The sequence below is a fragment of the Electrona antarctica genome (genome assembly GCF_951216825.1).
Source record: "Electrona antarctica genome assembly, chromosome: 11".
In the NCBI taxonomy this organism is placed as follows: domain Eukaryota; kingdom Metazoa; phylum Chordata; class Actinopteri; order Myctophiformes; family Myctophidae; genus Electrona; species Electrona antarctica.
Window position 1 is genome coordinate 22,448,015 of NC_136792.1, and position 23,500 is coordinate 22,471,514.

General features: G+C 42.9%; 2 protein-coding genes across 2 annotated transcripts; one reads left to right on the forward strand and one right to left on the reverse strand.

Annotated features, from left to right (window-relative positions):
- Window positions 1-505: 505 nt before the first annotated feature.
- tubd1 (tubulin, delta 1) lies at window positions 506-5,790 on the reverse strand. Its single transcript, XM_079515124.1, has 8 exons — window positions 5,372-5,790; window positions 4,879-5,026; window positions 4,139-4,355; window positions 3,695-3,926; window positions 3,137-3,301; window positions 2,016-2,141; window positions 1,120-1,303; window positions 506-839 (listed from the first exon to the last, which is right to left on the reverse strand). The coding sequence occupies exons 1-8, from the start codon at window positions 5,520-5,522 to the stop codon at window positions 734-736; spliced, it is 1,329 nt and encodes a 442-aa protein (XP_079371250.1). The 5' UTR covers window positions 5,523-5,790; the 3' UTR covers window positions 506-733.
- Window positions 5,791-6,120: 330 nt separating this feature from the next.
- On the forward strand, window positions 6,121-21,963 carry rps6kb1b (ribosomal protein S6 kinase b, polypeptide 1b). Its single transcript, XM_079515123.1, has 15 exons — window positions 6,121-6,370; window positions 8,974-9,017; window positions 9,350-9,470; window positions 10,215-10,283; window positions 12,187-12,334; window positions 13,673-13,730; window positions 14,170-14,270; window positions 14,415-14,505; window positions 14,654-14,744; window positions 15,425-15,532; window positions 16,062-16,124; window positions 19,319-19,396; window positions 20,299-20,406; window positions 20,590-20,702; window positions 20,880-21,963. The coding sequence occupies exons 1-15, from the start codon at window positions 6,296-6,298 to the stop codon at window positions 21,133-21,135; spliced, it is 1,524 nt and encodes a 507-aa protein (XP_079371249.1). The 5' UTR covers window positions 6,121-6,295; the 3' UTR covers window positions 21,136-21,963.
- The last annotated feature ends 1,537 nt before the right edge of the window (window positions 21,964-23,500 follow it).

Below are 23,500 nucleotides of genomic sequence, written 5' to 3' on the forward strand. Positions count from 1 at the left end.
TGACAATATTGTCCAAAACATTGGTAATCTGAGGTCTAGGACTCAAACTGAGACAGGCTTCGTTTGTTTAAAGTGGGAAATTTATATATATATATATATATATACACACACACACACACACACATTTTCATTATGCTTTATGTAGCATGTGACATGTCAAACTAGGGGGTTTATGATTCCGAATCCATTTCAAGCATTAGTTTGAAAAGGAGTGTTTTGTGCAAAACTAATGCTTGGAATGGATTCAGAATCATTACCCCTTATGGGATGTCAATGGTATGGTCACATATAAACCCCTATAAAAACATTGCTCAATACCGACAGCCGGTCAGCAAGTGGATTCATGAGTATGTATATAGACAATATTTTAGGCCAATAAAAACTATACCAAATTTCCCACCCCACAAGTTACAACCCCGGCTGCCGGACTATTGTGCTCTAATGGAAAGATACTAGTCACACACCTGAAGCTTAGGTCATCACACTCACCACAGGAAAACACCTGTACCTTCTCAGCAATTTAATACAATTTAATATGGCAGCTCACTTGAGAGAAATGTTGAAGTAATATTATGGTGTACTATTGTTATGACTGAGTTATAGTTAAACGAGAACAAAACAAAACAAAACTATCCATTTACATACATTATGCACGTACGGTAGATAATCAACTGTTCATTTCATCTCCCAAGTCCACAAGCACAACCAAAGGTGCATGTTTTGTTTATCAAAGCTAGGAAAGCTGTCTGTAGCTGGAGATTACTTGTTCTAGAGATGCAAAACTGTCCAAGAAGTCCTCCTCAGAGATCCCAAACTTTGTGTACTGATGGATGTAGGCCCTGGGACAAAGTAAAATAACACGGGAAAAAAATAAGGCATTTAAGTATAAATACCATAGCATTTCAGGAAGAAAGGGTAATTTGTCATTTTGAATAGATTAGCATTTACCCTGTACACACATTTATACCGAAGTTATCACTACAGCCAAAATTAACAAAATACCACTCTTTGCACATTGTATTGTGAATTTCAGGGACATGACATTTGAGTAAAATATAAGTTTATCCTGCATTCAGTTTGCAGAGATTGTGTTCATTCATATAATGTGCGCCAACTCACCTAGAAGCAAACATATTCCAAGCCTTTCCCACCATGTTATCAAGGGGCTGGAGTAGAGTCTGGCTGTTACTGACCAGGGTTGCAGACTTCTCGTACTTATTAAAGGGAATAGGAGACTTCCACAGGCTGAAAGCTTCTTCTGATGAGAGCCAAGAGGTGTACAGGGTTGGATCCTGAAAGCTCCCTGTGTACATACAGTCATTCACATTCTTTAGATAAGTTTAAAAACAATAATAAATATATACATACACACACACACACACTATATATTGAAAGATGTTCTCAGAATGGAAACAATTTTAAGTGCTATTAACTATTTTCTGTTGTCCCTATAACGCCACCTGGTGCTTACACTCATACAGTACAAAAGAAAATACACTTTCAACATGCAAAAAACGCTTCGAACAAAAGCCAATTGCTTGATTCAATAACTTAAGTAATTGTCCTCAATATTGCTCGCAATCTTTTATCCAGTGAGTATAATGCCAGACAGTAGACTTGTGGCATGCAGTGACGTAGAGTCTGTGGGGGCCAGGGGGCCTCGGCCCAGATGAGGAATTGGACCAGGGGTCTCGGTCCCCATGAGGAATTGTACTGTACTCTGCTTAGGCTACTTGTTCACAATGAAACCACCACCAGCAAGAAGACCCTGGCTGGCAACAGCGATGCCAGCCTGCTGTTGAAACCTTCCGCCGTCCCAGCAACAGAACACAGAACCTGCTGAGGCGGACACGACTAGCCTGCAATCAGCGGGGGGAGGGGGGGGGGATTATAAAAACATTTCGTCTCTGGTGTCATGTACCAAAAATAGTCTAACAATTTCACAACGCGCCACGCTGCAACGTGTTGTGAGGTTGTAGATCTGCTATGTTGGTGTGCAACACTAGATTCCTGACCTGTGTCTGCACTGTAAACATCTTTGCCTCTCAGTATGAGCAGGTTGGCCAGTGAGGCATTGAAGCCTGATCCTCTCACACTCCCTCCAGCAGGGATGGGAGGAGCACGCACCTGCCAGTCTATACCTGAGAAACAAGAAAACAAATGGAGAACAAAATGTGGATGAGGGCCTGGATTGACAGTAAGTACTTAACTGCAACATGTTTTGCAACAATCAAATAAGTGGCTCCTATATAGGATAGACAGACAGGATACAGAGGGCAGAGATTTACATTTATCACACTCGCTTCATACTGAATTCCTTCTACAACAAGCTGCAAGTACAGTGCTCTCTCAATGTTTAAAGGGTAAGACCACTTTTTTAGAGGTTTGGGTTGTTTTCTTACCTTATTATGGTCAAACTAGTCCAGTCCAGGAGTTATTTCGCTCCATAGTGCAGTTTTACAGAAAATAACGTTATAAAAATACCAGCCCATTGACTTCCATTGTAACGGGGAAACAGCTCTCAAAATCACTCTTTTAGTTCGTAAACAAACACAAACAAAGTTGTTTCAGACAATATAGAGCAACACCAAAACTCATGTGGTTTTATTTTTTCATAAAAATGTTAACTTCCTGTTGATTTGTCCATTTTTATTCAGAAGAAAACCCGGACTGGATCCATGGATCCGGATCCAGATCTTCATATAGTAAAATCAACAGGAAGTTACCATTTTTATGAAGAAATAAAACCACATGAGTTTTGGTGTTGCTCTATATTGTATGAAACAACTTTGTTTGTGTTTGTTTACGTACTAAAATAGTGACTTTGAGAGCTGTTTCCCCGTTACAATGGAAGTCAATGGGCTGGTATTTTTATAACGTTATTTTCTGTAAAACTGCACTATGGAGCGAAATAACTCCTGGACTGGACTAGTTTGACCATAATAAGGTAAGAAAACAACCCAAACCTCTAAAAAAGTGGTCTTACCCTTTAACTCAAATACAGTAGAAATGAACTTTAAATCAATTATTTCTGCAAAGAATTGTCACATTTAATCTAAAATAACTGAATTAATGTATTTTTGCATTAAAAAAAATGACATGCTCAATGTTGAACAGAACTTCAGTCCAAACCTACCTTCCTCCATCTTGGCGTTTGAGATGAGCATCTGGCGGAGGTTTTTGAGCAGGCCAGGCCAACTGAACACACTGTAGGCCAGAGAGGAGCTGGCCATCTGAGGAATGGTGCTCAGGCTCAGTAGCTTGTACTCAGGATGACACACCAGGCTACTCAGCAACTCACCTGAGAGATGAGTAAGTGACAGCGTGTGAATGCAACGCAACAGAAATTGTAAAGTGCTTTTGATAATGGCACTATAAGCAGTGGTTCCCAAACTTTTCAGGTTGAGACCCAAAAGATTAGACATTTACACCCAAACTAGTGTAAATAGATCTACTAATAGCTTTGTAAGAGCCATTTGAGCCTTGGTGCTGGCATTGTCAATTTGTCAGGCCATGGTTGCCATGGTTACAGGGAGGGGTATTTATTATTTAACCCTGGCCCTAATTAGGTGCAGGTGTTGCTAACATGCAGAGGCAAACAGTTTTTAGACTGTTTGGAGGGCTCATTGTCTACCGGTATATTCTTTTGACTTATATGTTTATTTATTATTGTGTGTGTGTGTGTGTGTGTCACCTAAGGGGTTTCTGCTGTAGGCTCCATAGGAATCGGTGGTGAGTGCAGGCTGCAGGACGCTGCCCAACTGGTGAGCTATAACCCTGTTAATGTCACTAAAAGAAATGTGCTTGATGTTCAACAGCTGAGCACAGATCCTGTGCACCGTGTCGTTCTCATGCACCAGAATGGCGTCCGACAGTCCATATAGGTGGGACAGCGTTAGGATAGAGTTGTAGTTCTGAACTATCACCTAAAAGAAAAACGGGAGAAGAAAACAATTCATCGATTGGCTTTTCCAGAGATCGGGGATTGATGCAGTTTTAAGGCCCATACTCTTCTAACATTACATTTGATTGCACTGTGCAAGTATGTGCATAGCATTATACTGTACGCAAAAACATTATTTATTCTTAGTTGCACAATAGGATGTGCAACTTAAAACCTGGCATCAGTCCCCCATACCTCTCCAGTGCTATAGGGCCAGGTGAGGTGGTTGAGGATGAAGGAGTCGGGGTACGCCTCTCGCAGACACTGGGTGACGTAGGTGCCGACCCCGGACCCTGTGCCTCCGGCTACACTCATCATGGCCATGAACCCTGCCAGTCTGTCACAGCACTCCACCTCTCTTCTCACCAGGTCCTCCACTGCCTCTCTATGACGTGGACCATGCACACAAAACCTGGAGAAGAGGACCAGCATTATGGCCAATTTAATCCATTGATACCTGAGGCTGAATCTGGGAACGCCTTCTAGGGCCTGACCTAAGGTTTCTGAAAACCTTCAAATTTTGATTCATTATCTTTTTAAATAGTTATGTTTTTTCAAAAATAGCAGACCTACAAGTTCATAGCGCGCCACTCGGTGGCGCGCTATGAGCTTGTAGATCTGCTATTTTTCAATAGCTAAATTATAACAATAGCTGAGAGCACAGAGAGAGCGCCGGCATCAAGGGTAGAACAACGTATAGGTTGCACCAGGCATCAATGGGTTAAGTATACAAATAACAGTCCAGTAATAGGCCCTAGAATTCTTAAAACAAAACTGCACTCAGTCTTCAATCGTTATTTATAGGTATACATTTGCAGTATCCACTTTGTTTGCATTCATTTGTCAATCTCCATATTATAAATATAACCATTAAATACTATCACATTCAACAGACATTTTTTAAGTGTCAAACTGTGTTGTGTAAATATTATTACCCATTTGCCCAGTTATTTCCAGAGCCTTGCTTCTGGCTGAAGTAGGAATGATCTCCATATCTCCATCTACCAGACTTGGCAGCTTTGGACATGCTGTGATTGATCACCTTGGGTTCCATGTCAATGAGTACTGCCCTGGCCACAAGGTCTGGGGAAACGACAAGATATAATGCACTCACGTATGTGGAGGGGGAGAGAGAGAGAAAGAGGGAGAGAGAGGAGAGAGCCCTCCAGTGCCTCCACTGCTCAGGTTCTAGGGGTCCCCTCCCCAGCTAAATCATTGATAGTTAGGAACCAAATTGACTCTTTAATCAGTTTAATGGCTGTGAGTGAAAATTGCAAAATACTTTTTTTAATGCATTTTGAACTTGTGGAATGGGACATTCTGCACAATGTCGAGTAGGCCTACTTTTACTTTGGGTGCTTTAAGTATATTTTGATTAGGATACTTCTGTACTTTTACTCAAGTAAATGTTTAATTCCGGACTTTTACCTTCGTGAGCTGTTTGGTGGAAGAAGCGTTCCACGCAGGCTTCGCTGTATCCTTTCCTCTGAGCCTCGTATGCATCGTTACAGATGACGCCAAACAGCTCCTCACCCACCTGGTTACCACACTGTCCCAGCTGCAATGTAACAACGGACATACCGGTACTTCAGTCCGAACAACTACAAACAAATGTTGACTCGTGCACGCCTTTCTTTCCTCGGGGAAACAACGAGAGAGCGAAACGAGAGAGAAAATCATAATGCCTTGAAAGAAAAAGCCAAGTTTGACATGTCTGTCTGGTGTGGAAGTTGTGCGGCGCGCGCTTCCTTCCCCTCCTGTGTTACACACACAATTGTGACCTTAGGACGGGTCGCTGTGTTCGCTTTGAAAACATGTACCGGGTAAATTCACCAATCAAAGCCTGTTGACGCGAGGTGTGCAATCTTATGGCCCTACTTGTGCGTCTGTGCGAGACGGGTGTCGGATGATATGAATATGATTATGTCTGATATCATGGGACATGGGTGATAATCAAAGTACAGGTAAAATCTCTCTCTGTCTCTCTCTCTCTCTCTCTCTCTCTCTGTTCAAAAGTACAGGTAATTTAAAAAGTACAGGTAAAAAACGATTTTACTGGGCGACCGTATCTGCTACACTTCAACCTTTCTTTGGATTTTTATTTGTATTTGTGAAGATCGAACAGCGACCCCGGAGTCACCGCACACGATGGGTCACCAGTTTCTGTGTGACACATACAACAAAATGTGAATTTGAGTCGACCCCGCCCCTCCGGGCCGGCCGCGCAGTGCGCACGCTCCGCGTAGTAGCCGGTTATGGCGGCGGTGTGTGTTAGTGTTTGTCCATGAGGTGTGGGGTGAGCAGGGCTATTCTCACTGTGCCGCCGAGCAATCTGAACCAAAACACACAGCCATGGCTGCTGTGTTCGACATCGATCTGGACCAGCCGGAGGAATCTGTCTCCGATGATGAGAATGAGATTGAGGAGGTACTTCAGTAAAACAAAAATCCGCGTTCTTGTGTATGTGTGTGTCTCGTGTGTGTGTGTGTGTGTGTGTGTGTGTGTGTGGGGGGGGGACTGACTGACTGACTGACTGACTGACTGCAGGGACTTTGACAGCAAACTGTTCCTGTCTGTGTACACTACAGTAACAGTACAGTAGCTGTTAGCATGCTAGGCTCGCGCACACACAGGCCCGTCTGGTTGCACTGCAGCTGATGCTGTCCGGGCCTCTTTTTTGACAGCAATGAAACTGTAGGCTAATGTTAGCTTGCATGCATGCATGATGACAGACAGCCACCATGGATCGCGAGCTGTCAAATGTGTTGCGTTGGTCCATTGGTGACGTGTGTGTGGCACTTTTGCTGCAAATGCTACAGTCAGCCGGGATTTGCAATTTGACAGCTATCGATCGTAGTAGTATGCGATGCATGTCTCAACTGTACAGCTGCCCGGGAACAGAGCTTGACCGAGGCGCCGCTGCTGCAGTCAGTGAACAATGTGCCTTGGTTGCTTTCTAGTAGCAATGCAACAGTTGATCTGCCAGATCTGGCTGCTGCCAGGCCAGGCCAGTCTGCTGTCTGCAGGGGTTTGCAGACGCAGTACAGTTTAGTGAACTATGCACTCACAGATCACATTCACAAATGATCATTGGGTCCCCAGTCCGCACAGTTCACAGCATGGCTAGCCCCTCTCGGCACCCTCCGTAAAGTTTCGGAAATTTGGATGTTACTTTACGTAGGGTCTCTCTTAGCCCGTCTCCGGACCCCCCGGGTTGAGCTCCTTTGGACCTACCACGTAGGGTCCGGTCTCACCGGCTTCAAGCGACATGGGATGCAATCTGATTTCCCCTGACTTACCCCTGTGCTGCGGTGTGGGTGTCACGCTGACATATTCCAAAAGAACCATATGAACGCTATAGGAGACAACGAACCCTCTCACCCCCCCCCGCGAACGGCTCAGAGGCCGTTAAGTATTTTTAATGTTTGTACGACCGTTTTTGCAGCTCTGAAATTCTCTCTTCGGTCCCTCCTTGTTGACATCTCGGTTGGCTAGCTGCGCCTACGAGGCGCGTAGGGAGGCGCAGCTAGCCAACCGAGACGCTGGAGGCGGTACAATGGGATGTCAACAAGAGAGAATTTCAGAGCTGCCAAAACGGTCGTACAAACATTAAAAATACTTAACGGCTTCTGAGCCGTTCGCGGGGGGGGTGAGAGGGTTCGTTGTCTCCTATAGCGTTCATATGGTTCTTTTGGAATATGTCAGCGTGACACCCACACCGCAGCACAGGGGTAAGTCAGGGGAAATCAGATTGCATCCCATGTCGCTTGAATCCGGTGATAAGGAACCCTACATAAAGTCATCAAAATGTCAGAAACTTTAACGTAGGGTTCCGAAAGGAGCTAGGTCTCTCTGCAGTTCGTAAGCCCACAATAGGACGCAGCTGTACATAACCTCCGTTGCGGCCGTGCTGCGGCCTGGTGGTGGTGGTGAGATGTTTCAAAAGAAGCATAAATCGGCTATAGGAGACAACGGAAGCGTCAGAGAATTTTCATTTGGCGCAGAAGCCGTTAAGTATTTTTAATCTTTGTTTGACCGTTTTGGCTGCTCTGAAATTCTCTCTTCCTTCCTTCCTTGACTTCCTTATTGACGTCCCATTGTACCGCCTCCAGCACCGGGACTGGCTAGCTGCGCGTCCCTACGTTCCTGTCTCTGATCTGCTCTGTCTCAGCTAGCCAGTCCCGGTGCTGGAGGCGGTACAATGGGAAGTCAATAAGGAAGTCAAGGAAGGAAGGAAGAGAATTTCAGAGCAGCCAAAACGGTCAAACAAAGATTAAAAATACTTAACGGCTTCTGCGCCAAATGAAAATTCTCTGACGTTTCCGTTGTCTCCTATAGCTGATTTATGCTTCTTTTGAAACATCTCACCACCACCACCAGGCCGCAGCACGGCCGCAACGGATGTTATGTACAGCTGCGTCCTATTGTGGGCTTACGAACTGCAGAGAGACCCTACGGGTGAACGATGAAAAGAGCTCAACCGGGGGTGCCGAGAGGGGCTACAGCATGGCATGCTTTACTAGAGGACTCAGGAGTGAAGTCTTTTCTGGTTCCATCGTGGCAGCTGTGGATTTCCTCACGTTGTTGACTGAGCGGACACACTCTTGCCTAATGTCTTGCATCATGTTAACATTTATGTGGCAAGGATTAAGCATTTCTAATAAAGTACAGCACGGCCAAAGTTGAACGCCTTTTGGACTGACTAAGTAAGTTCATCAAGTTCATCACAAATTATGACATGTTTAAAACACGTGAATTGCACCCCCTCATGATTTCACTATTGAAAGGACACTTATTAGCATCTGTAAGTCTAATCTACAACATGACAGACAAAGCACTGTAGGACCACTTTGTTTATTTAAACAGCAGCTGCACACAGAAGTTAAGTGATGAAACATTGCGATGAAAGGCAATGATTAATGAAGATAGACATGCAACTAAATTCATATTGTTCGTACACCAGCCGTCAGCCAGTCCCTTCAGTGGAGATCTGTAATTAAATACATGCTATTTTCTATTTCCTCTGCCAGGCTCAAATCAATGATTTCATGGAGCAGTGCAGCGGATTTGAGTTGTAAGTGCTTACCGTCATGCATGTATTGTGTGTGTGTGTGTGTGTGTGTGTGTGTGTGTGTGTGTGTGTGTGTGTGTGTGTGTGTGTGTGTGTGTGTGTGTGTGTGTGTGTGTGTGTGTGTGTGTGTGTGTGTGTGTGTGTGTGTGTGTGTGTGTGTGTGTGTGTGTGTGTGTGTGTGTGTGTGTGTGTGTGTGTCTGCGTCTGTGTGTCTGCGTCTGCGTGCATGTCTGTCATGTGTGAGTGAGTCTGCGACGCGACGTGAGTATGAGCTTTGTGAAACTGGCGGGTATTTGAAATTGACCCAGTACTGTTGGCTCTCTCTCCACACACAGCAACATGGACGACTGTGAGAAGATCGAGATATCGGAGGACAACGTCAACAAAGGAACCGAACACATCAGACCTGAATGTTTTGAACTGCTGCGAGTTCTAGGAAAAGGCGGTTATGGAAAGGTATTTGTGTGGTTGATGAAGATATGAGTAAGAACGTGCATGAATGAACTCACTGACATGCTTTCGTCAGAGTGATGGCTCAGCAATTCAGGCAACACCTGAGCTATAATCACATCCTTTTCACCTGGACTACATGAAAGACAGCACATCGTCTCAGGTGGAATGTCCAAAACCGTTAATTTTCAGGATTCAAATTCAAAAGTAGCAGTGCTACAAGCTCAAAGCTTTCAAACTTTCAGATCTGCTACTATTGATACTTTTGTGTGTCGCTGTAGTATGATCAAGGGGCACACAAAAACACAAAAAGTTAAAATATGGAGATAAGAGGTTTCTGCCTGACAGAAATAATATGTACTATCGGTTGTTGATGGCACTCAAGAAGCGGAATGTTCCCCCAACACAACCTGCACATTCACACACTTGATTTTGCCATTCTAATGTGAAGCAATTGCTACATTTCGTTGCTGTCGGGCAGGAACCTTGTTTCTCCATATTTCAACTTTGTATATATTTTCGTAAACTAATGGCCTGGTAGTTCATACAAGCGTCGCACAAAAGTAGTGAAAATAGCAGCTCTACAAGCTCACAAACCGCCACGATGCGACGTGTTGTGAGCTTGTAGATCGGCTACTTTCACTATTTTAGATTATTTTTGTAACTGTTTTCGACATACGAGGTGTCCACCCGACAGTGCTGAACGGTTTATTTCATAGTGACGTGTTAATCCACTTTCTTCCTGTCCAGGTTTTTCAGGTTCGAAAAGTTGTTGGAGCTGCTTCAGGCAAAATCTTCGCTATGAAAGTCCTAAAGAAGGTACTTGCCAAACACACACACTGTCCCTGTTGACATGGCTGATTATCTACTGTACAGTACAAGAAATGATCCACAACAATGTAAAATAGTGGCCGATATATCGGGAAAACCGGAATATCAGTCTGGCTCTACTCTTAATAATATGACGACAATAACAAATGGAAATTGAATTCTGTTGTTTCTGTCTGCAAATATGTGCTGTCCTTGAAGCCAGTGGTTGGGTAAGATATGACCACTAGTTGGTAGATTGCCATTTGTGCTGCTCTGCTGCAGTCTTGACTATTAAAACTGGTTTATGGCCATTGACGTAATTGACGTAATGAAATCAATAAATCCCTTATGGCCACTGACGTAATTGACGTAATCGATTGATTCCCAATAATCGGGAGCTTATTGTCGCAAAATGTAGCATTTTTTAGCTAATTTGGCTAACGGCCGATGTAATCTTCCTAAAACCGGCCGAAAATCCGCGTGTGCACGGTCGATCGCGCACGCGCGTGATCGCGCATGCATCGCTGCGTAAAATGCGATGTTTTGGGCTTGATTAGAGCTTAATTTGACTTAGTTATGAGAAATACGATGATAGCTTAGCATTCCGGACATCTTTCATTGTGGCACACTAGCAAAGCTACTGCCGGATATTTTGATCCTAACCGGATGTGGTCATCGTTCACTCGCTCCTTTTGGTCAGAATCGGCAAAATGGTGACGTTACCGCCACCATCAGGACTGATTGTCCCAATACTATAGTCTTGCCCCGTCAGAATGAGATATAGTGTGTATATCGCGGATTTTTCTATTGGCATTAAAATGACAAATTAAACATTTGAAAAATGCTGGCTGAAGAATCAATCCACTGTTAATTAGGTATAGCAATAAGAGGGTTAACAACAAAAGAAAAAAGACTGTCTCAGTCTATTAGATTCTGCCTATAGCCACACTTGCTTGATTAGCTGACATGACCCTAATGACAGCTTGCACTCTTGCCAAATCTCCACCAATGGGATTTGATTGTTTAACTGCAAAGTGGTGTGCATTGCACACTGTGCAGTGGTGCCTGCCAATAACCTTGATTTATATACTGCATAATGACCATCAAAATATGTAGTTGAATTACTAGGTATTATGATAGTGTTTTTTTTATTTATTTGCCTGGGTATTAGACAGAATATTTCAGCTTCTATTATACAACAAAAAGTTACCAGTACAGAGAGGTAATATGTATGCATAATACTGTACATGTATGTGTCACAGACAGTGCCTTCATCATAATAACAAAACAGCTGTACGGTTTGAATATTTAAAACTAAAATAGGCCTATTTCTTTTATTCCCATACCCCAATCCCATTATTATTTACCGTGACAGATTACTTTTGGAGCAATATTCATTCATTCTCAAATAGTGCTGCACGATTCTTCCTCAAATGTGAATCTCTATTTTCCTCTTAATAATTGATATCACGATTCTCACACAATTCTCATTTTTTCCATGAAAATATTTATTAAAAATAAATAAACATAAGAGTAACTAAAATGAATTGGACAGCCGCACGATTCTTCACAAAATGAGATTGCATAGGTGTCTGAATCTAGACCTCGATCTTTTTTCGATGAATTGTGCAGCACTATTCTCAAACTCTGGGTGGTGAAAAGGGGTGCGGCCACAACCCTAGTTCCTGTGGCTATGGGTTGTCAGTAATTGATAGAAAAAGGTCATTTGGGGAATGAAGTTTTCCTTTAAATTGATGGAACATTTCTCAGGTTTGTTGATTTCACAATTCACACAATGTAGCAAATCTTGCTGCCAAAGAACCTGCTGAATCGGTTTCTACCCCATCTCTCATTTCCTAGTGTATCTCGTCCTTTGTGACATGCTGTGTGCGTGTGTTTTGCCATCCAACAGGCTATGATTGTACGCAATGCTAAGGACACAGCCCACACCAAGGCAGAGAGGAATATTCTAGAAGAGGTGAAGCATCCCTTCATTGTGGACCTCATCTATGCCTTCCAGACAGGGGGGAAGCTCTACCTTATCCTTGAGTATCTCAGTGGTTAGTATAAAGCAACACACACACACACACACACACACACACAATGCATGCAGAAACATACAGCTGCATAGTTTAACCACTTTTAACTCTGTTTTAGCTATGTCAAAACCGTCAGAACAGGTTAAATAAAAAAGGGAATTTGCAGTCATAAAGTGATGCATTGTGGCCTACTAATACATTCTTAACACTTGTTACACTTGTGCATGCACTCCGACACCATGCCCAGTTCACAACAAGATTGATGGCTAGTCATTCTTTCCACCCACTCTTCTGTCTCCAGAGATTCCATTCAACCCACTAGACATTACTGTCTCTTAATACTGATAGGCTTGTTTTCGTGTTTGGGTGGACTCATTGTAACGGCTTTAGATGTAAAGTGTTTAAAATATGTGGGTTAACACCTAGTACTGTATACAATCATTGGTGTATTAACTTAAAAATATTTATTTTCAAAAATAGGTTCAAAGATTTAAAGAAATTGTATCAAATGGGGGTCATGGCCTAATGCAGTGAATCTCCTCCTTTCATTTAAAGGAATCATAGTTTTATATAATTTCTGTCAGGTGGAAACCCTGATGTCCAAACTGTTACTTTTCAGGATTAATAATTTAACGGCAAAAGTAGAAGATCGATGAGCTACTTTTGATGTTTTTGTGTGACACTGTACTATAATCAAATATGGCATTAAATGTCAAAACAACTAAGTCAAAATATGGAGGTAAGAGGTGTCTGCTCGCCAACGATATGCACCAGGCTGCAAACAACCATTTGATATGATTTGATGATGTGATCTGTGGGACTGGGGCTACACTGTAAAACCCTTAGTGTTCATTCAACTCTGATAGTTACAGACCTGTAACGGTCCATTTGGAGCCCTAGTGGACCCATTGAATCGACGTTCAGAACCAGTTTAGCTAATGCTGTTTAGAGTCCTCATTCTTCCCCGACCCAACGTTTTTGGGTCAGCCCGGGCCCAAAATGTATGCTAATTACTACTAATTAGTCGGGACGGGCTGAGCCTCGGGTTCCGTGGAGAAAAAAATCAAAATGTTTTGGTTAACCAGACGGAAATGGAAGTGGATGTGTTGGATGCTCAGAGTGAACTTTACTCAGATATCTAGTTTGTTGCTGTCCGACCTTATAGCAACGGGCGTCAATGGCCAAATTGAAACTCGGTGTGACTTTGAGGACATTAAGCACACAATGACACCCTTTCGGGTTTTCGGGCCTAAAAGTATGGTAATTGTTCAGGCTGAGCTGAGCCTCGGGCCAGCCCAGTTAGGGCCTTAATTTTCAGCCCCGTTGAGAACTCTAATGCTGTTGTGTTGGACTCTGCAGGTGGAGAGCTTTTCATGCAGTTGGAGAGGGAGGGTATCTTCATGGAAGACACGGCCTGGTGAGTATCTCGTAATAGGCAAAACGTCTTTGGAATGCACACAGGCAAATCAAAGGGCTTTACATATGGCATAAGAGGGCATTTTATGAAAAATAAATAATGCAAAAAGAACAAAGTTGAGAACCAAGGATTAGGTGTCGGCGGCCAAATTCATATCATTTTTGGGGTCCTCGACATGAAGAAGTTTGAGAACCACTGATAACATGCATAACAACATAAGTCTTCCAGAAAACTGTTAGAATGTAGAAGACATTTTTAGAAGATTTAGCCTCGGTTCTTAATGGGTTAAATATGCATCCCTGCATTATTAGTTAGTTGCTGCCAGAGTGAGGTATAGCCAACACCAACTCGGGATTCCTGGATCGCTGCCCTCCACAATTTCCTATCCAACATCAGGTTCTTGAGCTATTCGTGTGTGTGTGTGTGTGTGTCTGTGTAGCTTCTACCTGGCAGAGATCTCCATGGCCCTGGGACACCTACATCAGAAAGGCATCATCTACAGAGACTTGAAGCCTGAGAACATCATGCTTAACAGCCAAGGTGTGTGTGTATGTGTGCACATGTATTACTATACAGGGCCAAACATCCACACATTTATTGTAGAATTTGAGTAATAGAAATTGTAAGGATAATTTTCCTGAAATCTAGTCCTAAGTTCGTTATGATGTATCATTTCTCTTCCAGGACACGTCAAATTGACAGATTTCGGCCTATGCAAAGAGTCCATCCATGATGGAACCGTCACCCACACCTTCTGTGGTACTATCGAATACATGTAAGTCAGCATTTCTCCCTCCCTTTCTCATTCGTTCACAGTTAACACACACACACACGCATGTTGGTCATCATCGCTTGTGTATACTACTCAAATGCTTCCTCGTTCCTACATGTCTATTTTAACAATCTGTGCTAATGCTTTTTAGGGCTCCTGAGATCTTAATGAGAAGTGGACACAACAGAGCAGTTGACTGGTGGAGTCTGGGCGCTCTGATGTATGATATGCTTACAGGAGCGGTGAGGTCAACACATTAATATATACATTTAAAAGGTTAACTACTAGAGATAAAATACCCACCACCGCAGTGACCTGGATTAAAGACTGCTTGGCTGGCTGTTCCAAAGAACAACTGGCAGGGGTTCTTCTGGGTGGAAACCAGCAAGGCACCATGTTGTCCATGTCACTCACTACACAGTGACTCCTACTGGTTAGTCACAGATAACGTGACCCTCTGAACACAATGCGCACACCTCATAACTGTCAGGTGAAAAGAAGAAACTGTCACTTGGCATTGACTAAACTGGGCAGAAAAGGGGTGAAAACTCAAAGGAGAATTTAGGGGCACTGGGAGCTGACAGGTTTGCGCGGCGACCATATCATTGCAGCGTCCCTCATTTAATTTGTTTTGGACACCTTTATCAGCTCCCCTCAGTCCCCTTAGATTAAACTGTTCTGTCTGATAGTTTGTTTTTATTAACTGATTAACATACAACGGGGAGGAAACTGATCCTCTTAAAGTGAACGTGGGCGCTGGCACAGGTTAACTACATTTATGCTACCAACTAGCAGCACAGAAAGAATTAATTAAACACCAATTTTCCCACTTTAATTCCATCTTGCTCTTGTAATTATATTTATTTTATTTCTTGCTGTTGTAATTACATTACATTCCTTTTATTTCTTTTTTCTTTTTTAGCCACCATTTACTGGTGAAAACCGAAAGAAGACCATTGACAAGATCTTGAAATGCAAGCTGAACCTTCCACCATACCTCACACAAGAAGCTAGAGATCTCCTAAAACGGGTAACGGGTGACACCCCTACAAACCCTAAAAACCATTCTACAAACTAGAAAGACTGCATTTGCAGTGACCGGGAGGTAGAGTGGCCGTCTTGGATTCCTCATGGTTTCAGGTTGAATTGTCCTTGAGCAAGATGCCAAGAAATTAACTGCATCATCATCAGTGTGTGAATGTAATGTGTAATTGCAATGAAATGGAGAAAGCTATTTTAAGCGCCAACCCTACCATTTGTCAGATATGCCATTTCCCCCCTGAAATATGACTGACTAGACCTTGAACTTGATTGTAACCTTCTTTTGACCCAAACATTAATCAACTATCTGGGGCAGCCTTCTGATCTTTCCCTGAAAGGTTTTTGAAAATCCTCCCTTCTGTTCACAAGTTATTTTGCTAACATGACCTCTACCCAACTCTGTTAGGGTTAGACAATGATGAGTTTACACAAAGTTATTATACAGTTTTCTGATATATTTCTGAATATATTTCACATACTTTTCAATAATGTATTGCTCTCGACTGTCCTGTGTCCAGTTGCTGAAGAGAAATGCGTCATCCAGACTGGGAGCTGGGGCAGGAGATGCTACAGAGGTGCAGGTGAGAGGAAAACATTGTATTTTGTACAAACGACAGCAATTTGTACTGATATTATTGTCATTGTAATATATCTCTGTTGTTTTTTAATTTTTTTAGAAAATGAAATTATTTTTCAGCAATAAAGAAAACCTTATATTTTTAAAACAATGCAATACTGCTTCATCAAAGTTGGTATTGTGACTTTATATATTGTCAATTACTTGCATGAAAGGGGGAGAGGACTAAGGAGGTGGAGTTAGCTGTTTGAGGGTACAATGGCGTTAAGAGGTTTTGTCCGAATCACGTTTTAATACTTTCTATTGGTTCAATATTTTTTAACTATAACAAAAAACATCACATGGATGCACCTGGGACGTATCCTCAGTGATGTATCCCAAGGTCATCAGGGTTTCGGGTCTCTCGAACATCATACCCCTCACTCAGGCGACCCAGCCGGGGTGATCAAGTCCCGACTTGCGTCCCAGTAGCTACCCTCAATCAGTCCCACTAGGGCAAAACCAGCCAATTTTAAATGATCCATTCTGACAATGTTTGGGGGGGTCATAACTGCTTATTACATATTTGTGATTTGTTTCATTTGACACAACAAAAGATCATAAAACTTGCATTTAGCAATGCCGTAAAAACATTGACTGACACTAGGTGGGTTTCCATCAAAACATTTCGAAAATAGGAAGCGAATAAGTAAGTAATTCGAAAAAAGATTGTTTCCATCCACTGACAAAATGCGCTTCTTTGGAGATATTAAATAAGCAGTAGGCCTAGATGGCGCTATTTTGCCAGTCAAGTGAGACGCGCAGAGAGGCGCATATTATGACATTTATTTTACCGTTTGATGTCTGAAATCTGATAGCATCTGCATCCAGGGCTCCAGACTAACTTTTTCACAGGTAGCACTGGTGCCACCTACCTTTTCATTTGGTAGTGCCACCACAAATTAGGTAGCACCATTTTTTTCTTTGTATAGCGTGGTATTAATACATGATCTTATCATGCCCCCACATCGGGCGCCATTTATTTATGTAGTGGTTTCCACCATTAAAGGTTTGAATCATAAAACCCCCTACAAAGGTCACTGTGTAAAAAACAGCAACCTACCTGGTTATACTTCAAAACACTGTAGATGGTTTCAACCCACCACAAAGTCACTCAGTCAATAAAGGCAATATTTATATTCCACACACAGAAAGTCAGTTTAAGGTTTTGTGTTGAAAATTAAATGCAGTCCAAACCTTTTGGATTAATAATGTGACAATTTGTACAATATCTCCATTACCATTATCCAAATTAATTCCTTATTATAATATTTCTACATTTTGGAAAAAATCTTTTGCAATGTGAAATGCCACCAAATTCTTAATCCCTTTCCTTGTCTTTATGGGCCAACTTGTGAAAGCTGCATGCTTTTATTGTGAAGGCAAAAGTTTCGGAATGCTCTCAGAGCCTGCATATCTCCGCGTGCTGAAAATAGCTGATCTACAAGCTCACAACGCGTCGTGAGCTTGTAGATCAGCTATTTTCACGTATGGTATGGACACATAGGCTACCTCCTCGATGCAAACATAACAAGCTTTGGAAGCTATTTTTCTTGGCACATGTTTAATCAAACAACACGTTTACTAAGTTTCACTCAGTGTTTGGGTCGGGAGTCGGCTGTCTGTGTAGATCATGACTGATCATCATGCAGTTAGATATGCGCGCTGCGCGCTCCAGTGAAATTGTACAGCTGAGAAAGATTAGTTAATTTGTGTCGGATAAGCTGCGTTCAGACCTGAATATATATTCGCCTCGGTTCGTCCAGTTTGTACCGCGGCAGGTCGCGCCGCGCCCGTTTGCGCAATTCTCGTCTTTGAATTGACTTTGTATGTAATCGCGCCGCTCTGACCATCCAAGTCTGAAGGGCTTATTTGTGGGTTTTCGTGAACGATCGTTCTTTGAACACTGGGCGTCAGGCGAACGTCCAATGTTTTCAATCAATGGAACGGGCAAGCACTGCGGGATGTTTTTTTTTCCTCCACTCATCCTTCCAGCAAGTCGCACCTGTGCGACCTCATTCAATTTTAAGTATCACCCTTAATAAATTAAGTCGCATATGCGACCTAATAGGTCGCACGCTGGAGCCCTGTCTGCATCACACTACAGGATAATCTTACACGATTATTTGATCATGTCACACACACACACACACACACATGTCTGCATGAAGTCCGCTGTCCAGATGGGCCACTGGGACAGGCTGTCTTTCAAACAGGCTGTCTGTTAAATAAATAGGCGTGTGTTTTTGTCTAGACAGGGGCTGGTATAGTTTCGTTTTCAAAGTACAGGGACGATCGGGACCCCTGCCCTGCGACTTGACAGTACATTTCCATTTTGACTAGTCTCCTCTCGTCCGTTTCGTTCCGAGCTGTTTAGGAGAAATATCACCGATCTAACTTCATGATCAACGGCGAACGCCCTCACCGGGGAGAGCAAAAGAGCCTCAGCCTGCAGACAGAGGCTTCGAGACTCGAGTGTGTAAATTTAATAATTTATGTATCCACATCGCACCCACCCTCCCGTTCGATCACTCCACAAGTCCACTATACTCACCATCGCGTGTGTTTTTTTCTTTTCCAACTGTTAAAAGCGATATAATGCGAGTTCAATGCTTTCTAATTAGAAATATTTTCCGCAAGTGTTTCCATAACCCATTTGCGCATTTCACTTTTTCGATATAGCCCCAAAATCCGCCACCTTCTAGCGAAAAAGTGTTTTGCGAAAAATGCAGACTTATGCGCATTTTGAGGTGTTTCCATCCAGGAGATTTTGCGAAAGAACCTTAATGCGCAAAAAAAAGGCTTTATGGAAACGCACCTAGTGACTGCTCTGATTGGCAAGTGCAAGAAAGCCTGGGAACAGGTAATCTACAATATGTGAACTAAACACTGAGCCATGTGGTGTTCACTGTTCAAACATCTTTTTCTCCACATACTGTCAACTGAATGCTTGTACGCCTGTGTCTGTGATTGGCTGGTTTTCTTGCTCATTTGCAGAAAAATGGTGCATCGATTGGCCAGTTTAGCTTTGTCTTGCGTTCTCTGTGCCACTACCTTTAGCGTCTCAAATTTTGCCATTCCTCACTGAAGCTGAATCTAAAGTGATGCGTCTCTTTTTTTCCCCTAAATTTCAACATTGTTGGTCTTTCCTTCCTGCAGGCTCATCCATTCTTTAGACACATCAACTGGGAGGAGCTGCTAGCCAGGAAAGTGGAGCCTCCCTTTAAACCCTTCTTGGTAAGTTGTAGCCAAGGATACATGTCCTGTTAGGTTAGCATGACTTGGTTGGAGTTTGAGACGGCAATTCAACCCAGGTGTTCTCCTATTTCAGGCCCTCGTTAGTGGACACACCTGCTCATGTTTCTATGTATCTCACCATGTTTCACTTTTCTCTCCTCTCAACTGTTAGGCGTGTCACAATTTCTACATAATGGCCTATTTGAGATAATTGCAATTATAATCATGTGACGTCAGGACTTCGGTGCTCTATTATCTACCCAGTTAAATCTTTGTTCACTAAAGGTCATTACCCACTGGCGAATATAAACAACCCGAAAAAGCGAAATATTTGGCCGGTGAATTTTGGCGCATCTGCCTATACACATCTAAATGCGATGCGTATATGTGATTATTAGCCACTCCACTCCTCCCGATTATTCAAAGTTTGGCGGAGCCCGTTGGTGGCTGCTGCTCGCACACAAGTGCCCCGCTCCCCCCAACAGCTCTGGTGTGGTGGAGCCTGGAGGGTAGGTTAATAACGTGGAGAAGAGGCGAGGGTGCAGTGAGTGAGCTCCCCGACCGCACAGAGCTGCGGGCCGCATTTTGATTGGTCAGAGGTGTAATTACATTCACCAGCGACTGTCCGCAAGCAGAGCAAAAAAAGAACAGCCACATTTTCACTCCGTGGAAATTCGTTGGAAGCTTGCATTGACTTTATGATGAAAATTGAAATTATTCGCCCCCGGTGTGTAAAGACCTTAAGCCTAAACAGGCTAAACAGAAATTGTATTATTTATGTTCCAGTGTTCAATTCCAAAATTAAACATTAATCGCAAATTATTTCAAATGTCATGATCGTGACAGCTCCTACTCAACTGCTAATCTCTTATCTCCTCTCCTCTTCCTCTGTGTCTCTGCAGCAATCAGCAGACGATGTAAGTCAGTTTGACTCAAAGTTCACCAGTCAGACGCCAGTCGACAGTCCAGACGACTCAACCCTCAGTGAAAGCGCCAACCAAGCCTTCCTGGTATGTACTGTGCACTCCAGCTGATGCTGCTTTTGTTTAGTTAGTTTTTACTAGCCCTTACCCGTTGTGAGATATTTCCAATGTATCTACTATAGAACGCTTTGAACAAGACGGGTATATCACATGGCATCATGCATAATGGATATTACATAATCAAACACAAATGTTTTGCACTCCTTGTAGGGTTTCACATATGTTGCTCCATCGATCCTGGAACACGTCAAAGACAGGTTCACGTTTGAGCCAAAAATCCGCTCGCCTCGCCGTTTTTTGGGGAGCCCAAGAACACCTCTCAGGTATGCCAGCAGATTTGATTGATTGACTTTTACCTCCCCTTGTGGTCTCCTGATAGATGATTTTTCAGGCCAGTCTTGAAAGTTGCCCCAAACAGCTGCAGTCAGGCGATTACAGTATGTAATTATTGCGACAATGTTCTCCACCAACAATGTTCTGTTGTCCCTCCCTCTCTCCAGTCCAGTCAAATACTCAGGGCCTGAGTGCTGGGCCCGTAGCCCTCTCCTCCCTGGTGGAGGAGCACCTAGCCTCCATGCACCCCAGGAGCAGGCCATGGAGCTCTCCACCTCAGAGCAGATGGATGTCACTGCCAGCTCAGAGGCGTCGGCGCCCCTTCCCATCCGCCAGCCTTCCGGGGCCAACCTGGGCCATGCGAAGCAGCAAGCGTACCCTATTATTGCTAAGCGACCCGAGCATCTACGTATGAACCTATGACCCGCTGCCAAGCATCCTTAGGAGAGTTTCTTTACTTTCTCTTTTCTTTGTCTATTTCTCTTCTTTTTTTTAAGGATGGGGGGGGAAAAAAAGCAAAAGGAAAATAAACAGACATTTGAGACAATGAAAATCGCACATCAACACGCATATGCCGTACTACCTGGAATGTGTGTGTGTGTGTGTGTCTGTGTGTGTGTGTGTGTGTGTGTGTTTGCGGGGCATGGGGATGTGACTTCAGTGTGCAGCGACTGCCACACTGACTACACCATCACTACCACATCCACCTTCCTGCTTTCTGTTCCTCGGGTCCATTTGGCCTCCCCCCCCCCCCCCCCCCCCCCACACACACACACACACACCAATAGGACTGGGTATCTCTTTGGGATGTACAGCCTTTGTACGGCAGTGTCATACCTTGGACTTTAAAGAATGGTGATATTGTATCATTATGATACAATATGCCGCTCATCATTTACACTACAATGCAGTCAAAGTCTACTGCACGGTCGGTCTACTGAGATCCAAAGCGCTTTGTGCTATCCTGAATGAACGCCGATAATGAAATTGCTTCCATTCAAACGGTTGGGAGATTCTGACAGTATTTCTTGGGAAAACAAATGCTTCCTATGTCTGAATGAGATCAAATTAATTTGTGTTAATTGGAAGGAAGAAAACAAAATTGGGAGCAGCTTTGATGAATTGAGGTTAATGAATATAGCTTTGTCTTAAAGATGTTTTAATGGATGCATCAACTGTGCTATGTATCAATGATGGATCAATAAGCCTCAATAAAAAAAAAAACACACACAAATGTTTACTTTTTACATTCTCTCACTATTGGTGTCATGGATGACTTATTGAATGGCTTGTTTGATGTGGGACCCACGCAATCGCTGACTTTCAGTGAAAATAACCCACTTGATCACTATCACTTAGGGGTGTATTAAGCCATTTAGTCCTGACCTCAAAATTTAAAAAAAAATCTTCTAAATCCTCCAGTTTTCTGAAATAAATATTTTCACGATTTTTCAAAAATAGCAGACCTACAAGCTCGCGCTATGAGCTTGTAGATCTGCTATTTTTCAATAGCTAAATTATAACATAATGTTTAAAACACCAAAATGGGTTAAGTGTAACGATACATTCTAACCACAATACCATATGCATCACGATACATGGTTGACGATACATGGACGATATTGGCTCATGGCGATATATGATTTAATGATTTAAAATTGATACAGTAACTATTTTTGATATACTTCGATTCTTGAAATTAAAATCGATGCCGTTACTATATCATTACACCCCTACGTATCACTGCATCAGCCAGCAGAATCAGGAATCATTTAGCTTTCTGTTAAAACTAATTGATACGACTCAATACAGCAATGGTTTACAATCAATTTGCTAATCAAAATCTCAGGGCAAACCTGTATTCATAGTGAAAATGGGCAAGCTTGTAGGTCAGATATTTTTGCAATTTTCGAGATTTAGACCAGGCACTGACCTACTCTGGGAACCATGCAAGTCGGGAACGAAGCAAGTTTGGGACTGCATGCCACACCCGGTTTTGCAATAGCCTACCCAATGTACCCATCTGTTTGACTGTCCCTTTTATGGAGTTCTGTGTAAGGCATAGCCTACCAAAATATGGAGTCCGGGCCATATGACATATCGATGACCCGTACATGGCGATTTGCAGATGTATCTATATTTTTGGACATCCACTCAACCGACATGACACGATAATTGTACACGTATATTGTGGGACATTAAGACATTACATATCACCTATATATTGTCCGAAATATCGATTTAGGGTGTAGAATTTGCCTCTGTGTTGGAAAATTGGTGTGCCCAAAATACTGATGTAGTAAATAAAAAAACAAGTCACAACCTTTTGTATAGTTGTATATATTTCACAACATAACTTCTCTCACAGCATACCTGTGTGCTGAGACCACTGAATATGGTGATCTCATTGACCCCCTCCCCTTGAGGATGACCAGGAGACTGTGGGGTTGTGGAGTTGAATGTGGCGTCTGTCAATTTTCTTATATCGGTGGTGGGTTTACAGATCCCATCTGAGCTCTCTGGAGTGAGTTCAACCTGGAGATTAAGTTTGAAAATCTACTGCTGAGCTACAGTAGACACAGGATGTGTAAGCAAGGGGGGGGGGGTATTAAGCTTTGATCCAGTAATGGTCATACCCGGCCACAGGATCAACGTTTCTCAGTAGACGAGCAGGGAGTCCACCTCCAATGATTACAATGTTTTATTCACTCAAGTTACAGCTTTTAAGTCAAATAAAACTAAAGAGTACATGAGTGCATTATATTTGTGTGATTATGCAGTGTTCGCA

Coding starts and splice junctions, on each gene's coding strand:
- tubd1 (XM_079515124.1), bottom strand. CDS start 5,522: ATGTCCGTTGTTACATTGCAGCTGGGACAGTGTGGTAACCAGGTGGGT. Junction 5,027..5,371: donor CCACCAAACAGCTCACGAAG/GTAAAAGTCCGG, acceptor TCGTTTCCCCAG/ACCTTGTGGCCAGGGCAGTA. Junction 3,927..4,138: donor GGCCCTATAGCACTGGAGAG/GTATGGGGGACT, acceptor TTTTTCTTTTAG/GTGATAGTTCAGAACTACAA.
- rps6kb1b (XM_079515123.1), top strand. CDS start 6,296: ATGGCTGCTGTGTTCGACATCGATCTGGACCAGCCGGAGGAATCTGTC. Junction 9,471..10,214: donor GAAAAGGCGGTTATGGAAAG/GTATTTGTGTGG, acceptor CTTCCTGTCCAG/GTTTTTCAGGTTCGAAAAGT. Junction 12,335..13,672: donor TATCCTTGAGTATCTCAGTG/GTTAGTATAAAG, acceptor TGGACTCTGCAG/GTGGAGAGCTTTTCATGCAG.